Genomic DNA, 27,412 nt, shown 5'->3' with positions numbered 1-27,412 from the left:
TTAAAAAAATATATAAATTTATTTTTATCTAACCCATAAAGAAACAATGTTACAATGAAATAATCTTATTGATAACATTTTTAAATTGTTAGTTTTTGTAATTAGCTACTTAAAAATTAAACATTGCGAGGAATATAAAAAATATTATAGTGTAGTATTGTAGCGGTAGATAGGCACAGTTTAGACTTTAGACATAAACTTAAAACTTACCAAGGATAGTGAGGACCATACTTATTTAAAATATAGTACATTGTGGTACAAAGGTGCAAAGCAGGTTATTGCAAGCAAGCTGCCATTAAGAATTATTAATGTCACGAGTTTGCAATAACCGACCCATGAATCACACGATGTTTTTCAGTAAAGGTTACTCAAAACTTGTCACAGGCCGGACAGCTGCGCTGTGCGTCGCTAGACCTACTAGGGTACCTATCGCATTAAGGCCGGACCGCATTAGACTGACGGTGTTATTATAAAAAATAATTTAACAGTGGCTTAGACACGTGTTATGTTAAACAGTGTCTAACTATTTAAGCGACGTCTAAATATTAACGCTAAACAATAGAATGACATGGATTTGAAATATTTTAAAACATGTGTTTAACTTTTTTGTACTAACACCGTGAATGTTTAATTGCAGGTAGGTACCTACCAGCCGGGTACACAAGCATTCGACGCATTGGTACCATCGGATGATGATGATCAAAAATTGCATTTATCTCTCCATATGTACCTACATTGTACCTATCACAGCGATTCGGTTATCTTTACGACCCCCTCCATTTTAATATCACAACAATATTTAACACAAGTTGACGGGAAAATGAGATGTCAAAATGAATGTTCGTATTAGTATGGCAGTAGTTGGTGGAACAGCGTCGACGAAAACCTTAATATTTAGGCCAGTTCAACCCTAACAAGATTACAGGTTGTATGTTCACTGCTGAAAAGTCTACCCTTGTCGTATCCCCTCGTATCACTGCTCTAACAGCTACAGCCTGTATCGGCATACCTGGCTTCGATATATCTAGCCAAGTTCAGTTCCGTGGTCCTTTTTTTTTATGGAATAGGAGGACAAACGAGCGTACGGGTCACCTGTTGTTAAGTGATCACCGCCACCCTCAACACCAGATCCCCAATCACAATCTCTTGCAACACCAGAGGAATCACAGGAGCGTTGCCGGCCTTTAAGGAAGGTGTACGCGCTTTTTTTGAAGGTACCCATGTCGTATCGTCCCGGAAACACCGCACAAGGAAGCTCATTCCACAGCTTTGTAGTACGTGGAAGAAAGCTCCTTGAAAACCGCATTGTGGAGGACCGCCACACATCCAGATGGTGAGGATGATTCTAAGAGAAGACCAAATGAACCCGTTAAAAAGATACGCGTACTCGGTACGTCGAGACTGTTCTTCAGCTTAGCGTAACTCTCTAAGAAAAAAACGATTCACTCGATTGCATGAAACGTACAGTCTTTGATAGATTGACAGATGACGGCTATAATCTTGTAAAAAACAGAGATAATCAAAAATGTTTCAAGCAACTGTTCGCTTTCAAACTAAGCCGGATTATACTTCGCCGCCAATCGCCATACTGTTATTGCTATTATTTCAAACTTATGTCAAATGGCTGCACGTTTCATACTTAACTAAATTTCAACTTTTACATCCTCGTTGTATTTACATCCTCTTTGCTATTCTTCACTCTAAGCTAACTGTGCTACATAACTCTCAAATAACAAATTCGGCCTCGTGTAGAGTTAAACTGGTGTCAACTCTGGGCGGGGTTCCCCGTCGACGATCTTCATCATCAAGATACATAATAGCTTTAAGGGTAAATGTATACACTTTTAAAATAAAATCCCAGCCTCTGTTCAGTAATTATCTATAAATAAATTTAAATGTTTTATTAAAAATGGCTCTGTCGTAAATCCACAGGTGAATATGTAAGTCTTCCGACAGCCTGGGACTAGATCATGATTATTATATCGCAAAAAAAATACTTGGAGAGTTTCTTGCGCCTCTTTTTCTCTCTCAGAGCGCCATTTGTTTCCGAAGCGGTAGTACTGCCTAGTATATTAGAAATGATATCAAAAAGAATTCTAAACGAATCAACTTTGAGAAAATGCCTTTTATTTATATATCAACTATTCGCTGGATTCTTTGGCGTTGTGTAAAGATCACGCATCACGGGGAGTGTTCCGATGAGTTGTCCAATAAATACCACCCAATTTCACCACATTACGCATTATGCAGTCTGACAGTTTATCTTCATACCCCGCACAGCTATGTTGAAGATCAACTGCTGCGGCCGGTAGCAATGCCAATACAGTAATCCCAAATGGATACGACTAACAATGGGGTGAATTCAATTCAGTACTTCATCATAACTAGCCGGAAGACGTCCACAAAGGCCTCCCCCAAAGATTTCCACGACGATCAGTCCTGCGCTGCCCTCATCCAACGTATTCCGGCGATCTTGATTTTTAAATTTAGTACTTATAATGTAGCAATTCCGTATGTACTGGCAACACAAATTAGTTAAAAATCTTCGTATTCAGACACTGGTATTTTGGACGAGAAGATTTTACGGAACTTCCCGAATGCTGCCCATCCGAGTTGGATTCGACGAGTGACCTCTTTCCCGAAATTGGACCTGCCCAACTGGATTATTTGTCCAATGTAGGTCACTGTTGCTCAGCGGGCAATGGAGAGGGCTATGCTCGGAGTTACCCTGGGAGTCGAATCAGAAATGAGGAGATCCGTAGGAGAACGAAAGTCACCGACGTAGCCCAAATGATTGTGAAACTGAAGTGGCAGTGGGCAGGGCACATAGGTTGGGGCCGTAAGCTCGTCGACTGACAACCACGTACCGGAAGGCGTAGAGTTGGTAGGCCCCCTACAAGATGGACCGACGATCTGGTCAAGATCGCCGGAGTAGGTTGGATTAGGGCATCGCAGGAGCGATCGTCGTGGAGATCTTTGGGGGTGGCCTTTGTCCAGCAGTGGACGTCTTCTGGTTGAAATGATGATGATGATGTAGCAAATTTCGAGAGCTGCTGTTAATCATTCGAGGATGGATAAGGTGAATGTAGTCTCTGCGTCCCGCGTCCTGTGGCCCGGTATATTCCGTCACTCCTCAGTCATCAGCTGCTTGTAATGCTCTATGTAGACGTCGCATTGCTCGCCTGCAACAAAACGACCTGGGTTATCAGTCTGCTGATACCGTCAATATAAGTATTATTAAGTTATACAAAGGAATAAAAAAAAATGGTTTGTAATTAGTTTTTATTATAATATGTATTAACATCACTGAACTCATTTATGAAAGAAATTAATACAATGTCAAAAATTTGCAACAATTTGCAAAAATTAACAAATTTCGATAAATGCACAACCTTATTCATAAATCGTTAGATCCTCAAAATAGGATTTAAAACCACTTATTGAACATCAAAAAACTACCACCCATTCGAAATAGTATGCCTCAGACCTGAGAAGAACGGGCGCAAGAAACTCAGCGGGCTTATTTTTCTTAATTTAGTTACAATGTATGTATCGTAACACTAAAATTTATAATTATATAGCCTGAGGGCGTTCGATCCATTCCCAGTCTCAGATCATTTTCCACACAAACTTTTATAACAATTCTTTTAAATTTCGTAACACATTTGTTTTGTACATTTTCTGGGATCATGTTATAAAAGCATAGGTATACATCGGCCCAATAAAAGACTTACTAACTCGTCTTAACCGAGTAGTAGGCATAAGATTCGTAAAGATTCTTCAGTATTGGAACGTGCTTTCATTAATAAATATTATGTCCATAATTTAAGGAGAGATTTTTGAAAGTTTTGTATAGTATTTTTAATAACAATATAATTCTGTATGCACATGTACGATTTGTTAGCTATTCGATACTTTCAGTTTTGTAAATAAAAATTAGTAGTATAAAGCAAGATATTCTAAGCCTTCTGCTCCTAAGTAAGTAACGCATGACGCTTGATACAATTTAAAAATAGTTAAACGGGAGAGGAAAGTATCTACCGACACATCTACTAGTGCCATGTGAAGTTAGTTCTATTGCAGGCGCAGAATATTATTAACCCTTAATTACGCGCATTAAGAAAATCACACAAGTGGTCGCATGGGGTCACATCTAACCCGAAAGTTACGAATAAAATTGGCGTGGAAGGAACTAATAAAAAAAATATTTAATATAAAAAATAAATGGCTTAATGAAATCATAATATAATATAAAAATATAATTTTTAGTAAAATTAATTGAAAATATAAAACTACTTCTAATAGCTCTTAAAATTATCAAAAGTAATATTATAAATTGCCTAGGCCCCATACGCCTAATTAAGGGTTAAACAAAGTCTTGAAAAACTACTGCACCGATTTCACATGAACATGACAGCATGGTTCTCGAGGAAGGTTTTATTATGCAACTGCCCTGTTAAGTTTTTGTATACATAATATTTGTAAAAATTAAGGATATTTGTTGGAGGTTGCGGAAAAAATAAGCCGTCTGGGAGCTTCCAACATGAAACGCTGTCTAAGCCTAAGCTCGTTTGTCCTCCTATTCCATAAAAAAAAGCCCTTGATATAACAAAATAATGTATGGTGGAATTGTGTATCTTATATATGTCTACAAAAAAGTCCGCGATGGCATATCTCTTAATCATAACATACTATAGGTCTATACTATCCATGTGAATATTTAAAAAAAAATGGGAATTATAAAGCGGTAATGTAAGAGCTGTTTACACATTTAATGCGATATTAATCCTTATCATTTTATACAAATGATTTAAGTTTTCTTTAGTGTTAAATCGGCCAATATTTGTTTTTAAAACAATTCTACACGTGTTTCGCCTCTAAACGTCTGGCACGAGACTTGACTTCAAGATATTGGCGAGACAACACGTCCTGAGGATGCCTCGTGTAGAGACGAAACACGTGTCGAATTGTTTTAAAAACAAATATTGGCGGATTTAACACTAAAGAAAACTTAAATCATTTGTATAATAATTATGGATTTCCGCAAAATAACGCCTAATTCAATAAATTTCCTTATCATTTTATTACTACATACTCGTATTATAAAATCATTCAGAAATACGTTATTTTCTTTTTCAATTGAACAGCATCGGGTCAGTTAGTTTTATATAAAATGTTAGTATTTTTTTTATCTTCTTCTCTTCTTATCGAGTCGACGGTCACCTCAAATACGGGCAGCCCAAAAAGCCGCAACCGGGATAGCTCGGACGGTAGCCTCGTGTAGCTCCTCGTTCGTGCATGTTGTCGGGCACGCAGGGCACCCAGTCATGTGCGCAACTGTCTGTCTCGGATGACCGCAGATGCACTCCGTATCATGTCCAGAGATGAAACCCCACCTCGCTAAGTTTGCCCTAGATTTTCCCACTCCTGCTCTGAGACGGCTTAGCGACTTCCAGATAGGCCAACTGAGGTTGGCCTATCTGGAAGTCTCTAAGCCTACGGCGGGCTGGTATATGATTGAATAGTGGGTGCCGTCTGTCCTGTGTCTGTTTTGTTCTTTCTACCGAGCTGGAGACTGCTCTTCGCACCTCAGGGGGGGCTATTCCTGCCAGCTGGTACAGTTTTTCGGTAGGTGTTGGCTTCAGACAACCGGTTATTAAACGACAGGACTCATTCAGTGCTACGTCGATCAGCTTTGTATGTGCCGACCGTTCTCATGCAGGGGAGGCATATTCGGCTGCGGAGTAGCAGAGTGCAATGGCTGTAGTGCGCAAGACGGTTGGTTTAGCTCCCCAGGAAGTCGTAGTCAGCTTTCTCAGTATGTTGTTGCGTGTGCAGACTTTCTGCTGAGTATTCATGCAGTGCTGTTTCATCGTCAGGCTTCGGTCAAGGGTTACGCCCAAGTATTTGGGGAATCTATTATGGGATAATTTTGTGTTTTGCCATGTTAAGTTAAGTTCCCTGTTTGCGTCTTAATTACGTAGGTGGTATACGGAGACTTCGGTTTTATTTGGGTTTGGTTTCAATCCATTTGCCGTATAGTAGTCGCCGAGCTCGTTCAGGGATGTAGTTGTTGCTTCCTCTACACTCGTGAAGCTGTCCGCTTGAGCTGCTAGTGCTAGGTCATCTGCGTAAATGAAGCTCTTTGTGTCCCGTGCTCTAGGCTAGTCGTTTGTGTAGATATTGAACAGACTTGGTGCCAGGACGCTACCCTGTGGCAGTCCATTGCGCAGTTTCCTCCACCGACTCTTCTGATTTTGAAGGACAACCTGGAATTGGCAGTTACTCAGTAGCTGCCTCACAATCTGGCAAAAGGTGTAATCAGCCGTGATTTCGTAAAGCTTTTTGATCATTGCGCAGATGTTAACTGTATCGTAAGCAGCCGAAAGGTCCACAAAAGCGACACCGGTAATTTTCCCCCTCTCGAAACCATCCTCAATATGTTGGGTCAGGTTGAGAATTTGCGACGAGCAGGACTTGCCTGGGCGAAAACCTGATTGTTCGGGGATAAGCTTCTCATCGATGTGTGGTGTAAGTCGGCCAAGAAGGATTCTTTCAAACAGCTTGTACAGGTGGCAAAGAAGGGAAATTGGTCGGAAATTTTTTTAGGATCGTCAGCAGGTTTACCAGGCTTAAGTAACGCAACGACCCGGGCTTTGCGCCAGATTTTTGGGATGTTTTTAGTTTCTAGGCACTTGTTGAAGAGAGTACAAGATTTACAGTACAAGATTTATTATATTTTTTTTATGATAATAAGGAACGAGACAAGCAGGACGCCCTTACCATTACAATGCAGTCCCGCTGAAGATTCTTTTGGAAAACCCAAAAATTCTAAGCGGCTTGCAATTATTGCGCTCGTCACCTTGAGACATAAGATGTTAAGTCTCATATGCCCAGTAATTTCACTAGCTACGGCGCCCTTCACACCGAAACACAGTAATGTTTACACATGACTGCTTCACGGCATTATATTATATCTTCATGTGCATTCTAGTAGTTATATATTTCCAAGTCGAAGACCATAAGTTACATAAGCATGGTGAATTATTATGTCCACTTATCAGAGTGACCCAATACCGTCGATAAATTCACTCGTAAACAATTATATAAAAACTATAAAGTAGATAAAAATAAGTAATTGTTATGATTTCTTATCTGAATAACAATATCTATAAATATTTCCAGCAGCTTTGTTCATTTATAGATTTTTCGTATTAATATATGAAAATATAATATGAGTATTGATGTATGGGTGTGAGACGTGGAATCATCTCTCATCAACTTCAGGTTTTCGTTAACTGATGCCTTCGAATTATCCCCGGTATTCACTGGCCCGACAAAAATTCCAACGATCATCTTTGGCAACGCTGTCATGAAGATAAACGACCAACAGATAAAACGCCGCAAATGGAGCTGGATAGGCCACACACTCCGGAGGGATTCCAACCATATACCGAGGCAAGCCCTAGACTGGAATCATCAAGGAAAACGCAAACGTGGCCGTCCAAAGCAAACCTGGCGGTGGACTGTCATTGACGAAGCGAAGAGATCGGAAAGACCTGGAGTGAAATTAAGAGCTCAGAACCGATCGCGATGGAGATGCACTGTAGATGTCCTCTGCCCCGGCTAGGCGATACAGAAACTTAAGTAGGTAAGTAAGTATAATATGAGTACATTATTTGATAAAGCTTTCGCTCAGGCCTTTAACAGTTTCTGCGGCTATAGAAAACCTTAACATATCCCAAAAAAGCCAAAGTGTGTGAAAGTTAGCAGGAGTCCATAAAGAAGACAGGTTAGCATTAAACGCCCAAGAAAACTAAACCTCCGCCTGGATAGCGTCAGACCAAAATTTGGCAATCTGTTAGAATATTCTGATTCAAAGCAAGAGCTAAATAACCAAACAATAGAGATCACGGATTATATCTTGTTTTATCCACCACCAAGTTTTCGCATATAGAAATAAAGAAGAGACTTCAAACTCAAAATTCGGGGAAAGAGAGTTAATAAAGTAACATCGAAAAGCCCAAAACCGTGGGCGATAGCGTATTTAGGCGCTTTTATCGTAGAATGATCACTTTTGAGGGCCTAATGCTCTGCAATAAGTTAGCTGAGAGATTGATATGTAATCTCCAACCCCAACAACGTTTAAAAATCTGTAAATCGTAAATAACCATGTAATAACCATTACGTGCAAAGTGCTTTTTTTTTGAAGGTCCCTAAGACGTATCTGTTCGGGAAAACCGCAGCCGGTAGTTGAATCCTCAAAGTGGCTGTGCGAGGCAAGAAATTTCTAATAAAACGCGCGGTTGTGGAATGCCAGACGTCTACGTGATGCGGGTCGTACTTTGCACGCAATGTCCGGTGGTGGAATTCGGTCACTGGAATCAACCCGAACAGCTCCTCTGAGCACTCCCCGTGATAAATGCGGTAGACGATGCAGAGAGAACCCAAACTAATTTAAAGTTAAACATACTAATATTAAGCCAAAATTGAGGCTCGGTAGCTGTAGTATGATAGAAATGGTATACTTGACCAACGTCAGGGTGTCGAATTTACGTGTCGGTGTGCGCGGGCATCGTAAGAATTCGCTCTGATAATTTTTCCCTAACGCGTCAAAAAATAGGACACAAATTGACAGTTGGAGAACAAAAATATATAAAGTCACAATGTCATGGTGTCTTCGCGGCGAATGTTGCGTGATCGATACCATCGTAGGTAGGTTGACCAATCACCGCCGAGGAGCGTCATGGCGTCGTGACCGAGCCGGCCGCGCTAAACGATAAGATAAACATAGTAATTATTGACGGTCATGTGTTATCCGACGTGATAAATGTTGCCAAAGTAGATATGGAAAGTAATGTCATACATAATAATAAGCTGTTTCTACAGGGTGTTGAAATAAAACGTGCATAAGGCAATCTAACAGCATATAGTCTTAGATCACATATACCTCAAGATAGACTATGACAGCTGTGAAAACGAATATAGTCTTAGATCACATATACCTCAAGATAGACTATGACAGCTGTGAAAACGAAAAAAATAGACTTTAGAACTAACCTCTATTTTGAGCAATTCACGCACACTAACACAAAGTGTCATGCAAATCACTAGTGTAAGACGTAGCTTGTCACGCCCACTAAACTAATATTCCTGGCCTGTTTTTATCGGTTTTCTAACAGCAAGAGACTGTATCTAGACGTATAAATTAAGTTCTGATTATTTGTCATTTAAAGTATTTAGTATTTTCTTTGATTAACGCCTTTAAATAAAACACTTTTAAAGGATTAAAACGTGTAATTGTAACCGTTTATACATTAGATTTTTGCGTAAAAGTTACAGTTTTACTTTAGTTAACCCGACTTTTCATGACCATTTCAGATCTCGTTTCCAGGGGGGCTGCAGATGAAATGTGTCAAAGATAGTATTTGTCATACCTAGTTCTAGTTGTCATTATGAAGTTTAGCGCCATTTATTGCTTCGGAGGTGGTATTTGTCTGTCTACGTCAAAATGTAACTTATACGCATAAATCTAATGTAAAAACAGTTACAATTACCTACACGGGTTTTAATCCTTTAAAAGTGTTTCATTTAAATTTAAAGTATTATTCATAAAATACAAAAAGTAATATAGTTTAAGCTTAGAGCGGAGTGTGCTACAAACTTCTATATAGGTAATTAATTCCTAGAACGTTCCTTCCTACCTAAAACGTTCCTATAACCAAAACAAATACCTATCAACCTTTATTTTAAACGCACATTGCATTACATATTGTTACGAAGGTCACATTCTGTAAACATAGTAGTTTACAAAACATGTTGTTTTCCTTTCTTGTTACTATCTAAACTTTTTCAGTACATTCGAGAATAAATCCTTACTTGTAGGTATACCTAAATAGAAGCACACTTAGGTTGAGATCTACTACTTACGTAAAACTTAGCCAAATTTAAACTTAGCATAATCTTTAATTACGTTTTTATTGTAAACTAGCTGATCCGGCAAACATTGTTTTGCCATATAAATTATTTTTAGTGTTTGACTGTTTTTTCTCAGACTTACTTACTTAAAGCCGACAACTACGACCACGAAAAAGTCTTTTCAATTTTCGGGTAAAAATAATATAGCATAAGACATTCACAAAAAATGTGGCTCTCTGTGTGTAAGAAAATTTTAAATCATTTCAGTAGATCCAGAGATTAAAAAGAGAGAAAGTATTTTATTTATTCATAAACATTTCAATGGTTTTAAATTATTTTGCTATTCGGAATGGAACATTATAGTTTTAAAAATTATAGCCTATGTGTTATTCTGGTGTGTAAGCTATATTATTGTATAGTTTCATCAAAATCCATTCAGTACTTTTTGCTTTAAAGGAGTACAAACACACATCCAGACATACAAACTTTCACATTTATAATATTAGTAGGATTGACATCTGAAATTATACTGAGCTTTATCTAAGATCTAAGTTCGCGTTTTTGTCACACTTAGCTAAGATTTACGTAAGTAAAGTCTCAGCAATGTCTAAGTTCACTCTACTGGGCTAAGGCTGAGATCTAGTCAGCCTCGTTGCGAGATTCTAAGGCCGATAACGGTTCGTTCGCGGTCCGATATCGATCTGGTAAAATATTATTAACGGACGTTTTCAATAACCTATCTATCCTTAGTTTATCTTACTAGAGGTAAGACAAATCTATCCTTTTACGCTTACTTACATTTCAATAACCTTTCAACATAAAGCATTGGACTATAACTATACTGGACATAACTATGGATAGATCTTGTCATTAAACTGGGATAGCAATGTATCCGTAACTAGAGAAACGTTATTGAAAACGGCCGTAAATGAAATGTGTGCATTCATACTATCAGTAACAGTCAAGATCCGGTTGAATCCCATTCTAGTTGCGATCAGTGTGAAAGAAATTTATGTTTAAGCGACATTGAACTTGCCACGACATATTGTATCAATATTGTGAATGACCCTCACAATACATACATATAATATGAATATATTCTATGTTAGAAAAAATATTAGATATTGAATTCAAGAAAAATTGTGATTTGAATTCATTCAATTCAGTAAGAAAAAATAAACAGTACGCGCCGTTTAATAATTAAGCTAGAGTTAAGGGCTCCTACATAGGTATTATATTCAATTTTACAACAAAATACTAGAAATATATTAATGTAAATTAAAGGTACTTGCCTGGTTTTGCTCAGGCCACCAAAAATTGTATTCTTTTATATTAAGAAGGTTAAGCGATATCTATTGTTATTGTATAAATAAAAAGGTGGGCTCGGATTTTCTTATCAGTTCTTCTCCCTATGTGAAGGCCCCTTTACGAACTGAAGTAGCTTCATGACGTTTACCAAGCGTTGTTGCAATATGTTATGTTAATCTCTATGGAAAATAATAATTATTTACCATAGGTATTAATACCATAGAATTAGAAATATATATTTCTAATCATAGAATAAGAAATATATATTTCTAATCATAGAATTAGAAATATATATTAAGTATATATTTCTAATTCTATGGTATCAAATTAGAAATATATATTTCTAGTTGAATGCTCTTTGGTTCCGGTTAAGTGAAGTTTATGGTTACCCGTTGTAGCGACAATTACATCAAATATAATTAATAGTACATTTGAAAGATTTCATTAAATAATTGAAAAAAAATATCATTCAAGTTGATTCTAAGTAAAAACGATGTACAAACCAGTGTGATCTTTTGAAAAAGTAAAATTCAATTATTTTATTTATACATTGAATGATATTTACAAATAACATAAGAAAATTTATTGAAGAAGGCGTTACTTTGCGGTAATCCATAATTATACAAATGTTTTGAGTCTTCTTTAGTGTTAATTCCGCCAATATTTGTCTTTCAAACATTTTAAAAATCGTCTCGTGCCAGATTTTGGCGATTCAACATGTCAACCTGAGGATGCCTCGTGTAGAGGCGAAACACGTGTCGATATGTTTAAAAGGCAAATATTGACGGAATTAACACTAAAGAAAACGTAAGGAACAGAATTTTTCTTTCAAATTTAAGAGTATGTATCAGAGGTGCGGATACCTTTAAGGAAGTGCGGCGAGCCCCGGGTGCGCTCGTTCCGCAGCAGCAGTGCGTGGTAGACCGCCAGAAAGGCAGCGGGGTGCTGGTGCTGTTGTGCCGCTGCCAGGACCTTGCGGGCTGACAGAGACCCCCACGCGCCCAGCTGTCGTGCCGCACCAGCTGCGCTCACGGGCTCGTCCCAGCTCAACAACACCTCCACTATCTCCTGCACCAATCCACACCACCGTAACAATAACATAATAAACTGGTCTAAACTTCTATTTAATTGCTATCGATACTTTTTTTTATGGAAAAGGAGGTCAAACGAGCGTACAGGTCACCTGGTGTTTAGTGATCACGGAATCACAGGATCGTTGCCGGCCTTTAAGGAATGTGTACGCTTTTTTGGAGGTACCCATGTCGTAGCGTCCCGGAAACACCGCAACAAGGAAGTTCATTCCACAATTTAGTAGTATGTGGAAGAAAGCTCCTTGAAAACCGTACTGTGTAAGACCGCCACACATCCAGATGGTGGAGATGATATCCTAACATGTGGCGTATTTATTACTCGCTATATAAATAATTAAGGAGAATTGTATGGACCCTGGGCCACTTATAAATACATGATATTTGTGTCCCGATAATAGTTATTAGCATAAAATAAAGTTCATTCACAATTTTTTTTTCTGGTTGGAATCGCATATTCAAAGAATAACAAATTTAAAGAATGTTATGTTAGGTTAGGTAGTTAAAAAAGTAGCGCTCGTTTGTAGAAAAAAAATGAGAGAGAGAGAAGCATTTATATGTTCGAAGAATGACAAATAACGTCTATTCGTTTTGTTTTTGATATAGTTTCTTTACTTGCTCAGTGGTGATGAAATAAAAACACGGTAGTTAAGACTGTAACAATTAAAAAAAAAAAACAATAATATTTCGTTTGAATTTGGAACATGTCACTCTTTTATGAACATTCATCAAGCTTTCTTATTTTCCCGCTAATCTGTGTATCAATAGTGTTGTGATATTGAAATGGCGTGGGTTAATAGAGAGAACCGAATCGTTGTGATGATGAGATAACATTGCATAATGATGGCGCTAACAGAATATTTTATACGTAAAAGGCAACCAAAGCAGCGATGGAAAGAACTTGGAAGATATCATGTCTGAAATCATTTAGAATGCCTCCGTCTATGAATTATGAATGACGTATTGACATATGAAAATATGTAGCGTATATTATTATGTTTTCCCAACTTCTTGTTATACACATGCAAAACTAGAATTAAATCTATTCAGTAGTTCTTTTTGATTACCCCGACAATCGACATACATACAGACATACGGGCAAAATTCTATAAAATACTCTTTTGGTTTCGGTATTGTAAAATTTAATAAGAGTTTTAGTTTTTATTTATTTAAAGTAGAATGTTTAGTTATGATTCGGAATTTATTTAATCTACATACATATAAGAGATTTCCAACTATCTATTGACTCATCACGATATCTCTGGACCCATATGATAACGTAGACTTGAAATTTGGTAGGAATATTCCTTTCGCCGAGTAAAGATCAGAGTTTTTTTTATTATGAATAGAACTACGTCTGTCGGGTCAGCTAGTATATTAAATACCTAATGCCGAGCTGGAACAATTGGACGTAGTTAAGCAGACAGGACTCAAACCACATACAGGCACTTTTGAGTTATAGGCCTTAGAAGTTTCAGCTCTAAATAAACTTCCATAGAAATAGCCAAAAAAAAAAACAGCTTCCGTGTACACTATAAAAATTACTTAATAAAAAAAATGGGCCGTTCACTACATAACAGATTAGACCTTCAGGAGTACAATGGCATACTTAACTCTATTTTGACCTAAGTCTGGTTTAAGTCCCTTCTGTTTAACTACTAACTACGACCAAATATCTGAGCTTGTACACGTCAGAATTAATGTAGCTCTCTTACGAGAAGACACGAGCCGAAGACGACGTCCCTCAAAATTGCCCTGTACTTTTCCCGGGGCGTAAAAAGAATAGGGGAGTCCCAGGCCCATGTGTGTCGTAAGAGGCGACTAATTGCTTTTTAGAAGTGGGAGAGTCACGCTGCCGTCTTTTGACGTCAGCACAATCGGGCCAGACTCGTCCGGGTTAATTACCACACTCGCACAGAATACCGGCGTGAAGTGAAGGCCTAGTGCCGCTATGTTTCGCATAGGTTAGTGTCGAGGACCGGTGGCCATCCCCCCCCCCCCGTCTCCACCCGAATATGACAGCGGATCTTAAAAAGATTTTATCCCAGGAGGGTACCGGCTCTACCAGAGTCGGAGAATCCCTCCCGAGCACTCTAGCCCGGGCTGCCCTTCGTATTCTGGGGAGGGTACAGAACCGCGCATGACCAAAGACAAACGATGTAGTAACACCACGGCACCCCGCTCCACACTCAACAAGGACTTTTGCAATATCAGGGGAATTCACTCCAATTTAAACGCCGTCCACCACCACCTTGAAACGGCGCAGCCGGCCTTGTGTTTCCTTACGGAGACGCAGATATCTCGACCTAGCGATACGTCATATTTAACGTACCCCGGGTACAAAATTGAGCACAATTTTTTGCCTCATGCCGGGGTATGTGTGTACGTTAGGGAGGATATCTGCTGTCGCCGTCTCGGCAATTTTGAGGGTAGGGACCTGTCCACTCTCTGGCTCCGCGTAGATTTAGAGGACCGCGTCCGCATCTATGCGTGTGTCTACAGGTCCCATAGTGGTAACGCAGAAACCGATCATCTCATGGGCTGCGTTCAAGCGGCAATTGACGACGTGCTTGCACGTGCCCGTTGAAATCGTAGTCTTGGGTGATTTCAACGGGCACAATGCCGAATGGCTTGGATCACGTACCACAGACTACGCAGGGCGATCTGTGCATAATTTTGCATTGGCGTATGGTCTGTCACAATCGGTTGAGTCGCCAACGCAGCTCCCGAATGTGGATAGCCACATGCCGTCCTTTTTGGATCTTCTGCTGACTACACATCCCGATGGTTACCAAGTCTTTGTCGACGCCCCTCGCGGAACCTCCGACCATTGCCTGGTCAGGAGTGTAGTGCCTATCCGACGCCAACGTCGCAGACCACCAGCGACCCGCCGCGTTTGGCACTACAAGTCAGCAGATTGGGATAGGATGCGTTCCTTTTTTGCATCCTACCCTTGGGGCAGGGTTTGTTTCCCTTCAGATGATCCTAGTGCCTGCGCCGTTGCAGTAGCCGATGTGATACTACAGGGTATGGATATTTTTATACCAAACTCTGTAGTACCCGTCGGTGGCAGATCTCAGCCCTGTTTCGATGCGTCAGTTAAAGCAGCATCTGACTGCAAAAAACAGGCGTATCGAGCTTGAGTTGCGGCGCTGGGCACAAAGCATCCGAACTGCATAGTTCTGAAGAGGAAATACAACCGTGCCTCCAGATTTTTTAAGCGGCAAATCGCCCGTGCAAAGTCAAAACACGTCGTCAAAATCGGCGAACAGCTTTCCAGTTACCCGACCGGAACACACAAGTTTTGGTCATTGTCGAAAGCTGCTCTTGGTAACTTCAGCCAGCCGTCCATGCCGCCGTTGCACTTGAGGAATGACACCCTGGCCCATACGGCTAAAGAGAAAGCCGATCTCTTGTGCACTCTTTTCGCCTCCAACTCGACTCTTGACGACAACGGAAAAACACCGCCGACCATCCCGCGGTGTCAGAGCTCTATGCCTGAAGTACAGTTCGGACAGAAAGCTGCTGAGGGGAGCTCTGTTTTCGTTGGACGTCAGGGCTGGTTGGCATTTCTCCAATCGTGCTTAGAACGTGTGCCCCTGAGTTGACGCCGGTGCTAACGCGTTTATTCCGGCACTCTTATTCTAAAGGCGTAGTCCCTGACTCATGGAAGTCAGCCCTTGTCCATCCGATCCAAAAAAAAGGAGACAGTTCGGATCCGGCAAACTACAGGCCTATTGCTATTACCTCCCTCCTCTCCAAAATCATGGAGAGCATAATTAGCCGTCAGCTCTTGGTATACCTAGAGGGTCACCAGTTGATCAACGACCGACAATACGGGTTTCGCCATGGTCGGTCGGCAGGTGATCTTCTGGTATGCCTAACACATAGATGTGCTGCGACTATTCAAAGCAACGGGGAAGGCCTGGCAGTTAGCCTGGATATAGCGAAGGCCTTTGATCGTGTATGGCACAAAGCGCTCGCCGACACGCCACAAGTTAGGATATCATCCTCACCATCTGGATGTATGGCGATCCTCCACAGTGCGGTTTTCAAGGAGCTTTCTTCCACGTACTACAAAGCTGTGTGAGCTTCCTTGTGCGGTGTTTCCTGGACGATACGACATGGGTACCTTCAAAAAAAGCGCGTACACCTTCCTTAAAGGCCGGCAACGCTCCTGTGATTCCTCTGGTGTTGCAAGATATTGTGGGCGGCGGTGATCACTTAACAACAGGTGACCCGTACGCTCGTTTGTCCTCCTATTCCATAAAAAAAAATGGTAAGTAATTCGCCGTATCCTAATGGATCCTATATTGTAATCAATGCAGTGCCGCTCAGGACACCTGATCTTGCCATCTCAATACGCTCCTCACTTTGCACTATAACACATTATATATATCAGCTAAAAGCAGTATGTAAACTAAGTACAAACGTTCGAAACGACTCACGCACACACACGCAGGTCTCAACAAGGCCCCTAACAGCCGTTCCCAATATTCAGTCTATCTCTTACTTTAGATAAAAATCGTTCACTTTTCTGTCCCAATTTATCGACGGTAACTCACCTTATCTGTGCACTCTGTCTGTCAATGGGGCGACGTATAGCTTACCAGAGAAGTTTTTATGGAAATTGAAATTCACGCGTTCCAATATAAGGCGATATGAATGACTTATCCGGTATATTGGGACAGCTTCAGATTATTGACAGCTAATTACTGACAGTAGAAGGTAGTAATTTATCTCTATCTGTAGATAGCACATTGGGAACGGCCATAAGCAGACATCAGAGTGCTGTCAATAACACGAGTCCTGCGTGGGTTTCCACATTGCTTTAGCTGATACTTTTACTTACCAGTGGGAGGCTCCTTTGCACAGGATGCCCGCTAGATTATGGGTACCACACCGGCGCCTATTTCTGCCGTGAAGCAGCACTGTGTAAGCATTATTGTGTTTCCGTCTGATGGGCGCCGTAGCTAGTGAAATTACTGGGACAAACGAGACTTAACATCTTATCATCTTATGTCTCAAGGAGAAGAGCGCAGTTGTAGTGCCTATCAATATTATAGGCATTTTAAATAATCCTGAGCGGCACTACATTGTAATGGGCAGGGCGTATCAATTACCATCAGATGAAAGTCCTGCGCGTCTCGTCCCTTATTCCTAATAAAAAAATCTGTGACTATAATGTTTAGCATTTGTGTTGTGTGAACAATAGGTACTAGGTTATCATAAATATACATAACAAATTATTATTACATTATTATTATATTACGATAAGTGATAACATATTTTTAGTGCCGATTTATCTCCTATGGCAATTAAATACATACTTTAAAAGAATCAGCTATCAATAAAATACATTCAGCTCGAACTTCGTTCTATATCTAATATATAAAATTCTCGTGTCATGGTGTTAAACTTTGAACTCCTCCGAAACGGCTTGACCGATTCTCATGAAATTTTGAGTGCATATTGGGTAGGTCTGAGAATCGGACAACATCTATTTTTCATCCCCCTAAATGTTAAGGGTGGTCCACACGATTTTTTTTTATTTGACATTTTTTTTAAATTTGTTTGTATATGAGTCAGCATAGTAAATACATACAACCTCAAATTTTCAACAATCTACGATCAACAGTTACTTTTGTATCTCGATTTTAATATCGGCAATACAACGTTTGCTGGGTTAGCTAGTACCCACATAAAATATACAGTTTGTTCAATATAAAACGTGATCATATTGTGTACAATATTTATTTCATCACTAATGCCTATTTTAATAATAATAATAAGTTTATTAAAAACAAAATTACCCAGTATACTTATTATAAAACAGATAGGTACAATGATATCTAATACATAAAATAAAGGTAAAAAGTAAAATATATACAAAACTTATAAACTATCTGGAAAGGTAAATAAAGCTCTTCCCAGGCGTCTTGGTAGACCAACTCACCAAGTCATCAAATGGCACCGTCCATAGGGTATATGCATGTAACTTATATTTACTTGAAATATTATTTTTTCTAATCTTTATTATTATTTATTTTATCTTAAATAGTTTTAAGCTATTGCATAGCTTCTATCTCGGGCCTTGAGTGTGGAGACCGAATCCAGAAATTCCGTAACGAAAATAACCTAACACTTACTATATATATATATATATATATATATATATATATATATATATATATATATATAGATATTTCGGCACGGTCATTACAGTTGCCGTGGAACAGCGGTTATCACGTATGCTTTTTGTGCAGAAGGTCCCAGGTTCGAGCCTGGGGTACATCTTGATTTTTTTTAATTTCTTTATTTTTTTTATCACGTTTTCTTAATTTTTATTATTATCACAAGCATTTTTATTTAGTTTCACCCGTCCCGTTGCCTGTCTGTAATCAAATCTTGCAAGTTAAATTTTATTCACTTCCCGTTTGCTTATCTTAAAATTAATTTTATCAAAAAGAATACCGCATAAATAAAATAAATAAATAATTATAATTGCATAAGTTGATAAAAAATGCTATGCAAAACCGCGGCAGTCCCCGAGTGCCACACGTCTTTGTTTTTTAATTTGTGCTGAATAATAAATCTATACTAATATTATAAAGTACTGTTACTGTGTTTGTTTGTTTGTTTGAACGCGCTAATCTCTGGTACTACTGGTCCGATTTGAATGATACTTTCAGTGTTGGGTAGTCCATTTATCGAGGAAGGCTATAGGCTATTTTTTTATTTTCAAAATTAGGGATCCGTAATAAAATTGCTATTTTGTAACACAAGGTGTAAAATCGAAAACCTTTTATTTGCGTGCGCTGCAAAAACTATTGACAATAGAACAAAATGATGTACAGGCTATAATATAGACAATATTTTATTACTTATAAAAACTATCGCGTGAATTATACTTTAAATGGCAAAACAACGTTTGCCGGGTCAGCTAGTATTATACAAAAGTGCAATAAATACGCGCGAAATATAAAACATCGAAACGCAATGCTATTGGTTGAAGCGTAGTGTGACGTCAGAATCTATCCCAATAATCTATATTGTACTAATAAATGTATGGCCGGTTTTTTCCTTCGGTTATACTGCGAAAACTACTGAACCGATCAGGATAATTCTTGTACAATTAGATGCAACATGTTTCGTATTACTGCACGCCTATTGTCGTGTATGACTTTTTGAGAAATTTCATCCAAAGTTGGCAGGTGTAGAAGCACTGGCATTTTGTCCCCTCTCTAGGAAAGAGAGGGGACAAAATATGCGTATTGCCGAGATATTATTATTCCTCTGGGCATAAATACGGTCATTTCGTTTGTTAAAATGTTGCTCAATTGTTAAAAAAATCTAAACAAAATTGTTTTCGGATGAGATTTTTCTGAGTCCTCCCTTTGCGTACCGCTGCTTATCAGTTAAGAAATGACCAGTATGTCTCTAATAAGCTGCAAGTCCTATGTAATCTTTTAAAATACGCGACATGGTTCTAGGTGCTCTCTTCATCTTTCGAGATAAAATCTTTTGCTTTCGCTTCTTTTTGCTAGTTCGAATTCTTTCCCTTACTGCGTGGGAACACTACGTGGACGGCCAGATCTTATTATGTCACAAACAGAGGAGGTCTCATTGTACCTATTAATAGCCCGGTACACAAACATTTTATTAATACAAAGCGTATGGAGAGTTTTAAAAATTGCATTCTGCTCCATACCTACTTTGTGTAATGCAATCACAGCGATTTGGTCTTTATCACCTCACTCCATTTTAATATCGCAAAATATTCTACAATGTTTTGGCGCCAAAATGAGAAAACTCAATCTTTCATTTTTATATGGTTATTCACCATATAAAAATGACAGATTCCAAATTCATATTATGTAACATTTTGTTTATTTTTAACTAGCTGACCCGGCAAACGTTGTTTTGCCATATAAATTATTTCTTGGACATTGCAACATTCATTTCAGAGATACGGAACAATCAGACAGACAGACAGAAAGACAGACAAAAATTGTAATAAATGTTATTTTGGTGTATGTGTACCGTTTATATATTCATAATATCCAATTTTTATTTATATGTATAGATAATTCACACAATATTTTTATAAATTATAGCCTATATGTTATTCTGGTGTGTAAGCTTCATCAGAATCCCTTCAGTAGTTTTGGCGTTAAAGAAGTTCAAACATACATCCAGACATACCAATTTTCACATTTATAATATTAGTAGGATAGTAACAGTATTTATGGCCAGACTAAGTATATCATACCCTCTATAAAGGTTGGCAACATTGTTAAATTTCAACTGATGTTCCTATAGCGCGGTGGTGATCACTGACCATCAGTTCAGTTAGTTTACAAGCAACACAGGCACTAGGGTAATTGGAAGAGAAATAGACCCTGCCCTCGGGATGCAAAAATACGCTTTTCAATCTGCTCGCTTGTGTAGGCGTACAATTGGCAGTACAGAAGGCCTACCATCAACTTTTAATTAGCGATGCGATTCCGATGCAGTTCAGTTTAGGTAGCTAAACTGAATCGCTGAAATTCGTACCATGAAGTGCCTTTTACTGAATGGCGTTTGGATGTGAGAAAGAGATGATGCTCTACAGTCGTTGCCTAAGTTTGTCTCTCTTACTCAAACCATATGCGTTGCGTTTCGAAACCTAAAATGATATGATTTTAACGATTTTATTTATAATATTTTTTTGCGTAGAAAATACTAAAAGTATATTTTAAAATTGCATTTATAGCGTCAAAAATATAATTTATAGCGTCAAATTATAAACCTTTTTGTACTTAAAAAATAATAGAACTATATAAAAATATATAGTTCTTTGAATTATAAATAAAATGTTTGCTTAGGTGTTTTCGTAAACTTAACGAGTTATGAACGCACTTCGATTGATGTTTGATTTGGCAGGAGCACCGAGTACATTTTTTTAATTCGTTCTTGCGAATAGGCTATAGCCCGGGCCCATTTTGCCTCGTCTTTAGTATTTTTATTTATAGTATTTTGTTTTAGAAAAAAGTCCAATAAAGTATTCCCATCGCATCTTTCATCAAAAAAATTTTACTTCTCTGTATGTTCCACTATTTTTTAAAAGTTATTAACAACAATATTCACTTTCTTTAAGGAAGTAGCAACTTTCTTCGAATCACTCATTTTGACACATAAGCTATCCAGTTTAAAATATTATTTCATGGTACGAATGAATGAACGATTTAAATCAGTTTGCGATTCAATTTCTTGATTTGACGTCAACCTAAAATGGATAGCTCTAATGACGTCGTGGTACGAAATAGCAATGGGTACCACAACGGCGCCTATTTCTGCCGTGAAGCAGTAATGTGTAAGCATTACTGTGTTTCGGTCTGTAGGGCGCCGTAGCTAGTGAAATTACTGGGCAAATGAGACTCAACATCTTATGTCTCAAGGTGACGAACGTAATTGTAGTGCCGCTCAGAATTTTTGGGGTTTTTGAGAATCCCGAGCGGCATTGTATTGTAATGAGCATGGCGTATCAATAACCATCAGCTGAACGTCCTGCTCGTCTCGTCTTTTATTATCATAAAAAAAAAGCAAAGCAGTTCATTTTAGGTTGTCAATTGAGTAAGAGTTCATGTGGTGGAGTGTCAGGTGCACGGGTACGTACCGGCGGCGCGTTGAGTCGTCGCATCATGTCGAGCGCCAGCTGCGCGGCGGCGGGGTCCAGCCGGCCCAGGCTCAGCAGCTGGCAGGCCAGCGGGCGCTGCGCGTCCAGACAGCCGCGCCGCACCAGCGAGCGGAGGCGGCCCGCCGCGCCGCGCGTCACTAGCGTGCGCACGCACAGCTCGCCCGCGGAGTGTCAGGTGCACGGGTACGTACCGGCGGCGCGTTGAGTCGTCGCATCATGTCGAGCGCCAGCTGCGCGGCGGCGGGGTCCAGCCGGCCCAGGCTCAGCAGCTGGCAGGCCAGCGGGCGCTGCGCGTCCAGACAGCCGCGCCGCACCAGCGAGCGGAGGCGGCCCGCCGCGCCGCGCGTCACTAGCGTGCGCACGCACAGCTCGCCCGCGGAGTGTCAGGTGCACGGGTACGTACCGGCGGCGCGTTGAGTCGTCGCATCATGTCGAGCGCCAGCTGCGCGGCGGCGGGGTCCAGCCGGCCCAGGCTCAGCAGCTGGCAGGCCAGCGGGCGCTGCGCGTCCAGACAGCCGCGCCGCACCAGCGAGCGGAGGCGGCCCGCCGCGCCGCGCGTCACTAGCGTGCGCACGCACAGCTCGCCCGCGGAGTGTCAGGTGCACGGGTACGTACCGGCGGCGCGTTGAGTCGTCGCATCATGTCGAGCGCCAGCTGCGCGGCGGCGGGGTCCAGCCGGCCCAGGCTCAGCAGCTGGCAGGCCAGCGGGCGCTGCGCGTCCAGACAGCCGCGCCGCACCAGCGAGCGGAGGCGGCCCGCCGCGCCGCGCGTCACTAGCGTGCGCACGCACAGCTCGCCCGCGGAGTGTCAGGTGCACGGGTACGTACCGGCGGCGCGTTGAGTCGTCGCATCATGTCGAGCGCCAGCTGCGCGGCGGCGGGGTCCAGCCGGCCCAGGCTCAGCAGCTGGCAGGCCAGCGGGCGCTGCGCGTCCAGACAGCCGCGCCGCACCAGCGAGCGGAGGCGGCCCGCCGCGCCGCGCGTCACTAGCGTGCGCACGCACAGCTCGCCCGCGGAGTGTCAGGTGCACGGGTACGTACCGGCGGCGCGTTGAGTCGTCGCATCATGTCGAGCGCCAGCTGCGCGGCGGCGGGGTCCAGCCGGCCCAGGCTCAGCAGCTGGCAGGCCAGCGGGCGCTGCGCGTCCAGACAGCCGCGCCGCACCAGCGAGCGGAGGCGGCCCGCCGCGCCGCGCGTCACTAGCGTGCGCACGCACAGCTCGCCCGCGGAGTGTCAGGTGCACGGGTACGTACCGGCGGCGCGTTGAGTCGTCGCATCATGTCGAGCGCCAGCTGCGCGGCGGCGGGGTCCAGCCGGCCCAGGCTCAGCAGCTGGCAGGCCAGCGGGCGCTGCGCGTCCAGACAGCCGCGCCGCACCAGCGAGCGGAGGCGGCCCGCCGCGCCGCGCGTCACTAGCGTGCGCACGCACAGCTCGCCCGCGGAGTGTCAGGTGCACGGGTACGTACCGGCGGCGCGTTGAGTCGTCGCATCATGTCGAGCGCCAGCTGCGCGGCGGCGGGGTCCAGCCGGCCCAGGCTCAGCAGCTGGCAGGCCAGCGGGCGCTGCGCGTCCAGACAGCCGCGCCGCACCAGCGAGCGGAGGCGGCCCGCCGCGCCGCGCGTCACTAGCGTGCGCACGCACAGCTCGCCCGCGGAGTGTCAGGTGCACGGGTACGTACCGGCGGCGCGTTGAGTCGTCGCATCATGTCGAGCGCCAGCTGCGCGGCGGCGGGGTCCAGCCGGCCCAGGCTCAGCAGCTGGCAGGCCAGCGGGCGCTGCGCGTCCAGACAGCCGCGCCGCACCAGCGAGCGGAGGCGGCCCGCCGCGCCGCGCGTCACTAGCGTGCGCACGCACAGCTCGCCCGCGGAGTGTCAGGTGCACGGGTACGTACCGGCGGCGCGTTGAGTCGTCGCATCATGTCGAGCGCCAGCTGCGCGGCGGCGGGGTCCAGCCGGCCCAGGCTCAGCAGCTGGCAGGCCAGCGGGCGCTGCGCGTCCAGACAGCCGCGCCGCACCAGCGAGCGGAGGCGGCCCGCCGCGCCGCGCGTCACTAGCGTGCGCACGCACAGCTCGCCCGCGGAGTGTCAGGTGCACGGGTACGTACCGGCGGCGCGTTGAGTCGTCGCATCATGTCGAGCGCCAGCTGCGCGGCGGCGGGGTCCAGCCGGCCCAGGCTCAGCAGCTGGCAGGCCAGCGGGCGCTGCGCGTCCAGACAGCCGCGCCGCACCAGCGAGCGGAGGCGGCCCGCCGCGCCGCGCGTCACTAGCGTGCGCACGCACAGCTCGCCCGCGGAGTGTCAGGTGCACGGGTACGTACCGGCGGCGCGTTGAGTCGTCGCATCATGTCGAGCGCCAGCTGCGCGGCGGCGGGGTCCAGCCGGCCCAGGCTCAGCAGCTGGCAGGCCAGCGGGCGCTGCGCGTCCAGACAGCCGCGCCGCACCAGCGAGCGGAGGCGGCCCGCCGCGCCGCGCGTCACTAGCGTGCGCACGCACAGCTCGCCCGCGGAGTGTCAGGTGCACGGGTACGTACCGGCGGCGCGTTGAGTCGTCGCATCATGTCGAGCGCCAGCTGCGCGGCGGCGGGGTCCAGCCGGCCCAGGCTCAGCAGCTGGCAGGCCAGCGGGCGCTGCGCGTCCAGACAGCCGCGCCGCACCAGCGAGCGGAGGCGGCCCGCCGCGCCGCGCGTCACTAGCGTGCGCACGCACAGCTCGCCCGCGGAGTGTCAGGTGCACGGGTACGTACCGGCGGCGCGTTGAGTCGTCGCATCATGTCGAGCGCCAGCTGCGCGGCGGCGGGGTCCAGCCGGCCCAGGCTCAGCAGCTGGCAGGCCAGCGGGCGCTGCGCGTCCAGACAGCCGCGCCGCACCAGCGAGCGGAGGCGGCCCGCCGCGCCGCGCGTCACTAGCGTGCGCACGCACAGCTCGCCCACGGAGTGCTGCACGATCAGCTCGTGAGCGCTCAGCGACGACAGGTACAGCGTCACCACCTGCCGGTCAAGTAGTTACAATAATGAACCCACAGTCAAAGATCTTAACATAAATCAAAAGATTGCTCAAGTCAATGTCAATCACCAAAAATACAATTCAAATACATGCTAATTACATAAAAGTTTACACATTTTAGTTATTTATGCAACTGTTGTGTAATAAGGGATATTAAAACACGTATGTGGGTTTATCCATACTAATATTATAAATGCGAAAGTAACTCTGTCTGTCTGTCTGTTCCTCTTTCACGCCTAAACGGCTGAACGGATTTTGATGAAATTTGGTATGGTGATAGATGATAACCTAGAAATGGTCATAGGCTATAAATAATCACGCCATCGTTCTTAGGGGGTAGGCAGTAGGCAGACAGATATTGATGAAATTTAGTAAGGTAAATACTAATTGATGAAATTTAGCGAGCGAAGAGGCGGTGCGGCGCGAGGGGAGGGCCGTGCCCAACTGTCGTCGTCGTCGCACGTATGCGAATATTGAATTATTGCGTTACGAAACTCTATTCGTTGCGTATTTTTGGTTAGGTTTGTCAGGTGCATAGTTGTTTAGGTTCAATACGTTATTGATTGATTTAGATATTTAGGTTATAAGTAAAAAGGTTTGCTTTATCGAAGTTTTTATAAAAAATTGTCTTACGTTGTAGTTTTTAAAACTACCGATTTTAAAAATCTTTAATTATTGTTTTATTGTTTTCGATATGCCACGCAAACGTAAATCCAATCTAAGCCGTAGTTCTAGCAGAGCTCGAACTGCAAAAGTTGCTAGAAGCCAAGAATCTGAAGAGCAGACTCAGACGCGTCAGATGTTAGATTCTCAGCGTCATGCGACTCAAAGAGCTTCTGAGACCTATACGCAGACTCAAGCCCGTAGGACCTTAGATGCTGAGCGCCACGCATCTCAAAGGGCCTCTGAGACGTTTACACAGATTCAAGCCCGTCAGGCCCTAGATGCTGAACGCCACGCATCTCAAAGAGCCTCTGAGACGTTTACGCAGACTGAGACCCGTCAGGCCCTGGATGCTGAACGCCACGCATCTCAAAGGGCCTCTGAGACCTATACGCAGACTCAGGCCCGTCAGACCCTGGATGCTGAACGCCACGCATCTCAAAGAGCTGCTGAGACAGTGGAACAGACTCAGACACGTCGAGTTTTAGATGCCGAACGTCACGCGCAATTGATTGCGGCAGAGACTGACGAAGATTCACAAAGACGACGTCTTTTAAATGCTGAACGGCAGGCAGAAAGAAGACGTACGTTTTCAATGAGTACGTAGGAGGCATTTAATGGTGCCGCTTTTGAGTATGACCCTTTGATCGACTATGTTAATCACCGATTGGTTATCATTGGGAGAATGGATAAAAAATGCAGATATTGTGAAGTACTGAAATGGAAAGAAGAAACTTCAGGTATGTGCTGTTCTGGTGGAAAGGTAAAATTACATTACTTGGCGAGCCAGAGGAACCTCTTAAATCTTTACTTTTATACGACAGTAACGAATCGCGCCGGTTTTTAAGCAGGATTAGAAAGTAAAATTCTTGCTTTCAGATGACGTCATTTGGTGTAGATAAGGAGGTCGTAATGCCTGGATTTTCACCTACTTTTACCATCCAAGGACAGGTGTATCACAGGGTTGGTTCCTTACTTCCCGCAAATAATGAACAACCAAAGTTTTTGCAACTTTATTTCATGGGCGATGAAAAAAACGAAGCTGATCGCAGGTGTCAAAATATACAAGGGATCGAAAGGGATACTGTTTTAAAAATCCAGAGAATGTTGCATGAACATAATCGCCTTATCAATACTTTCAAAACAGCACTAGAATAGAATGCCGGGAGAGGATTATAGGTTGGTGATGCACCCCGATCGCACACCAAGTGGGGAACATGAAAGGCGGTATAATGCACCGTTAATAAATGAAGTCGCAGCCTTGGTTACAGGCGAACAGTTTGCTTTCCGTGATATAGTTTTACAGGCCCGAGATGACACATTAACCAGGGTGCCTGATACTCATAAATTTTATGATGCGTTGCAATATCCGATCATATTTAGTAAGGGACAAGAGGGGTACCACTTTCAAGTTCCTCAAATTAATCCTGTAACAGGTCTTCCCTTGCATAACAAAAAGGTTTCATGCATGGATTTTTATGCCTACAACATGATGATACGAGAAAACAACTTTAACATTGTACAAAGATGCAAGCAACTGGCCAATCAGTTTTACGTTGACATGTACGTTAAAGTTGAAAGCGAGAGGTTACGGTACATATCATTAAATCAAACTAAACTAAGAGCAGAGAATTACATCCATCTTCAAGACGCTGTGGCAAATGACGCTAATTTAAATCCAAATAACTTAGGTCGTATGGTCATTTTACCATCTTCATTTGTAAATAGCCCGCGGTACTTACACGAATATACTCAGGACGCG

The 27,412-nt window shown here is 43.0% G+C and overlaps 1 protein-coding gene across 2 annotated transcripts in view; it reads right to left on the bottom strand.

Annotated features, from left to right (window-relative positions):
* Window positions 1-27,412, bottom strand: part of LOC126965929 (regulator of MON1-CCZ1 complex) — a 46,171-nt gene continuing 18,759 nt past the window's right edge. The window contains exons 10-13 of one of the 2 annotated variants that reach the window (XR_007729634.1): window positions 24,729-24,971; window positions 12,090-12,294; window positions 2,344-3,182; window positions 1-108 (exon numbers count right to left, since the gene is read on the bottom strand). Coding sequence is in view for 1 of the 2 variants with exons in the window: in XM_050809727.1 (XP_050665684.1) it covers window positions 3,127-3,182; window positions 12,090-12,294; window positions 24,729-24,971 (504 nt within the window). In the remaining variant the exon portion in view is untranslated. Of the gene's footprint in view, window positions 109-2,110; window positions 3,183-12,089; window positions 12,295-24,728; window positions 24,972-27,412 lie in introns of those variants that run through there. The other variant, XM_050809727.1, reaches the window with a different exon arrangement.

This window comes from Leptidea sinapis, chromosome 1 (genome assembly GCF_905404315.1).
Source record: "Leptidea sinapis chromosome 1, ilLepSina1.1, whole genome shotgun sequence".
In the NCBI taxonomy this organism is placed as follows: Eukaryota; Metazoa; Arthropoda; class Insecta; order Lepidoptera; family Pieridae; genus Leptidea; species Leptidea sinapis.
The sequence above is the reverse complement of the archived record's forward strand: the minus strand, read 5'-3'. Positions and strand labels throughout refer to the sequence as shown.